Below are 3,964 nucleotides of genomic sequence, written 5' to 3'. Positions count from 1 at the left end.
AACAAAAACAAAAACCGGTAAATATTCCTGACGTTAACGTCGCACAAGCTGATACATTTGTTCATTTGCAACAATATCTCGCATTCTTTAAATACCTTTCATCAAAATGCGGCTGATTCCACATTCAAGTCTCCCGTTGATACGTAAGTATGAGTCATCATGTGCGTTTAACAGAGGATAGTGTAATTACTTCCAATGTTGTGTTTGAAGTGGTCCTCTGACCTCAATTTGTACATGAACATTCCAATTAAATTTGTACATAAGACCCTGCCTTTTTTTTTACATTTTAAAACTAGAAACGCGCCTATCCCTCTGTGGACCTGCATTGCAAAGAGCGAGGGAAGCCCTAGGGTGGCCCAAAAGAAAACTTTTTTTTGAAAGTTTGTGGGGCGACTTCATTTTATGGTGCAATTTCATGTATAAACGACCCACAAAAAAATTCGGCTCGATTGCACAATATTTGACCCTGCCGAAACGCGTTTAAACATTTTCGGCTAGGATGTAAGGCATTTTGCCTACTTTACAGGGGCTATTTTCCGTTCTCTCCGGTATTTGCTGCAGAAATTGTTGTTAAATAGAATAAATACAATACTTGTTGATAAAAGTTATTATTACAAATCAGTTATTTTATTATTAATTCGTTAAAAATGGTTTACATAAAATTTACAACCTTTTTTTTCCGTACTTAGCGAACATTCTTCTGTGCTTCTGCACCACTAATAGCAAATGCTGTCTCTCACGTTCATTACAGGTAAGGTTTTTCTGTAACAGATATTTTTTGATGAGGGACACACCCCTTTCGGCGGTGTCATTGACGACTTTAATATGTTTTATAACATTAAATCCTTTCAGGTACCTTTCATCGAAAAGCCAATCTTCGGGGTCTCTTGACAAAAAGCCTTGATCAATGCCCGTAATGTCGAAGAAACGTCGAGAATTAGAGGAAACGAAATCGCTCAATTCCAAATCCTTAATGCCACAATTGGGAGGAAGTTGCGCTCGAGGGCTGCAAACATGCACTTCCTTTAAAAAAGAGTTGACCATCGCCCTCTTACAAGGCAATGAAACATTGGGATCAAACAAAGATAAGCAAACTAATGTTTCTGATAAATACCATAAATGGTTGCAAAATTTTTTTAATGCTGCTTGGTAGTGTTTCTCTTCTCTACTAGCCAACGTTTTCAGAAGTTCAAGATCACGGGCTGGCGCACTAAATGCCACTGGACATGTGTACCAGGACTTAATGTACACGGAAGCTACAAAACAACATATTTGAAACACGTTGTCACTCTCTTAGGTTGAAAGGTTCAATTGCTTTCCAAACATCCATACTTTGAATGACTAGATTGCCTTTGCCATCCACCGCGACTTGCTGATGGAGCCAGGCTTCTTAAACTGATAGGCTGTGGTTCCTGGAACTGAACCACCCAAGAAAATAATAACCAACTCCAGAAGTTCCCTGTAGTCATCACGCGGCTGAAATACCTGGAAATAAAGAAATAATGATCAATTAAGGTGGAAATAGATGTGGGTGTATAAAATGTGAGGTAGTTTCTTACCTTAAGTTGGTTGCAGCAAAATATAATGATTTCTTTTTTGTCGTTGATCTTCCGCAAACTACCCCGTGTTGTCGCTGCAGTGCGGTACCGCGCTGTAAGCATAGTAAAAATAAAAGTTTAGTTAATGTCCCTGCATACGTGGAAATATATTAGCAAGCGTTTCAAAATACCTTTGTCGATATTTTTCCAATTATCCTTTAGACAATCAACAAATGGTAAAGTTGCCTTCTTAGAAACACTTATCAATGAATCAAATACAGCAGCGAGGACTAGTTCAAGTATATGGTGTCTGCAAGCAAGCTCCAGCAGCTCTTTTCCCAGTTTTCGCTGAATATGAACACAGGCTCCATTTACTCGTCCACTATTCACGGTTGTGGTATCGAAGACGAGGCCTATAACTCGCTCCTGAAGTTCCCAACTTGTCAAATATTCAACCACTGCAGTAGCTTCCTGAATCCCAGTGCCCCTTTTCAATTCCGGAACGCCAAGAAGCTGCTCAACTCCTTCTCCAGATACCAAAATTGGCAACCGATCAGCATTGCCTTCTGCATCTAAAGGAAGGAACGAAACCGCAATAAATGGTCTGATGTGCCTACAGACTATGCAAGATATTGAAAATAAATAATGGAAAGGACAAATAAATTACGATAAATACCTTCACTGCTGGGCATTAGCTTTCCATCCCAATGGACGACCAAAGGAACATCCGGAGTGAACTCTTGTTTAATCATAATTGCCATTTCCTCTCTACATTCCGACCTTTTTCGCTGTAATTGTGAGCGGGAAGAAACTATCTGCATCTCCTTCTCAGCAAAACCCAAAGATTTCGCTGTGGCCTGAGCAACCGCTTTTATTAGCATGGATCCCCCACCGGAAGACGTCAGAGTTCGATCTAACGCAGCAGATACCATTGAGTCATTTACAATGTGAATCTTGCGCTTCTTAGGCTTGCTCGGTGTAAAGTCTGTAAAATGTGTAGTGCAACAAAAATTATATGACCTACATAAATAAAATTATTCATAAATTTTAGCTTGATAATTCATACATACAAAACTACATACCATCATCGGTGTCTTCAGCCGTGCTCGTATCGGAAGCCTCGGAAGAAACATGGTTTTTAAAGAGCTCATTCGTCTCCTTTGTACTTCGTTCTTTCGCCTTCTCCGCTGCAAGTTCCTTCTGATGATTCCTTTTACGATTGTTTTCCTGCATGGCGCACCATTCCTTATCGATGCCGCCCATATACCCAATGCGGTCACTTTGCATGCTCACGTAAAATTGGCGGTCATCATCTATTTTAATGAGCTCCATAGCTTTCTTATGACCAATGTCGAGCAGCCTGTCCAGCTTGGATGTAAATAATTGTCTCTTCATATCACTCTTCCTGCATTTGAGGCCCTTATCTTTTCCTAACCTCCTATATTCCCTATACGCGTTTAATAGTTTCTTAATAACATCACGGGCGTTTTGAGTTGGGATGTTTGCTTCTGCCCAAAATTCCAGCAATGCGCTCCCCGTGTGTCTGGCGACGTCTTTGGATTTAGCAGTGCCCGGCGTGGAGTGCAGTCTAGCAAAGAAACTCTTCAAAACTTCTCGCAATGTAGGAAGTTTCCCATTTCTCGGCAAGTTTTCATCGAAATAGTCACCAACGAGCCAAATATTGGTATTCCTCCTAGTGATACGCCTATAACTCTTCTCAGCCATTTCGAAGTAAAATCACACAAACTCCTAGAAAAATAACTCAGAGACACACGGTTTCACCTCTGAAAACATGAACTGCTTTCACGAATGCTACCGCTTGTTTTGTCACTGGAGTCTTCAGGGGCGGGAGAGTCGCGCAACAATATAGCTGTGATCATGAAGTGCCGTTGTCTTCTTGCATCGTCGTAGGACAATGATGCCGCCTTGCAACATTGTTCTAATGAAGCATTGACTGAGTTTACTTTTGCCGCCAAACGATAACCGTGCTGCTTTGAACGCTTTCTTGATTACCTTTTTATCCAATTATAACGAGAATAAGCGAAATCTATCATGCCGTAGAAGGCTTTTTGTCAAGAGACCCCGAAGATTGGCTTTTCGATGAAAGGTACCTGAAAGGATTTAATGTTATAAAACATATTAAAGTCGTCAATGACACCGCCGAAAGGGGTGTGTCCCTCATCAAAAAATATCTGTTATAAGTATGGAAAAAAAAGGTTGTAAATTTTATGTAAACCATTTTTAACGAATTAATAATAAAATAACTGATTTTTAATAATAATTTTTATCAACAAGTATTGTATTTATTCTATTTAACAACAATTTCTGCAGCAAATACCGGAGAGAACGGAAAATAGCCCCTGTAAAGTAGGCAAAATGCCTTACATCCTAGCCGAAAATGTTTAAACGCGTTTCGGCAGGGTCAA

General features: G+C 40.0%; 1 protein-coding gene across 1 annotated transcript; it reads right to left on the bottom strand.

Annotated features, from left to right (window-relative positions):
- Window positions 1-1,341: 1,341 nt before the first annotated feature.
- LOC124155172 lies at window positions 1,342-3,263 on the bottom strand. The gene is made up of 5 exons (XM_046528888.1): window positions 2,621-3,263; window positions 2,215-2,523; window positions 1,730-2,110; window positions 1,560-1,651; window positions 1,342-1,485 (listed from the first exon to the last, which is right to left on the bottom strand). Exons 1-5 carry the CDS (start codon window positions 3,261-3,263, stop codon window positions 1,342-1,344), a joined length of 1,569 nt encoding a protein of 522 aa, XP_046384844.1.
- Between the last annotated feature and the right edge of the window lie 701 nt (window positions 3,264-3,964).

This window comes from Ischnura elegans, chromosome 3, assembly GCF_921293095.1.
Source record: "Ischnura elegans chromosome 3, ioIscEleg1.1, whole genome shotgun sequence".
NCBI classification, from domain to species: Eukaryota; Metazoa; Arthropoda; class Insecta; order Odonata; family Coenagrionidae; genus Ischnura; species Ischnura elegans.
The sequence above is the reverse complement of the archived record's forward strand: the minus strand, read 5'-3'. Positions and strand labels throughout refer to the sequence as shown.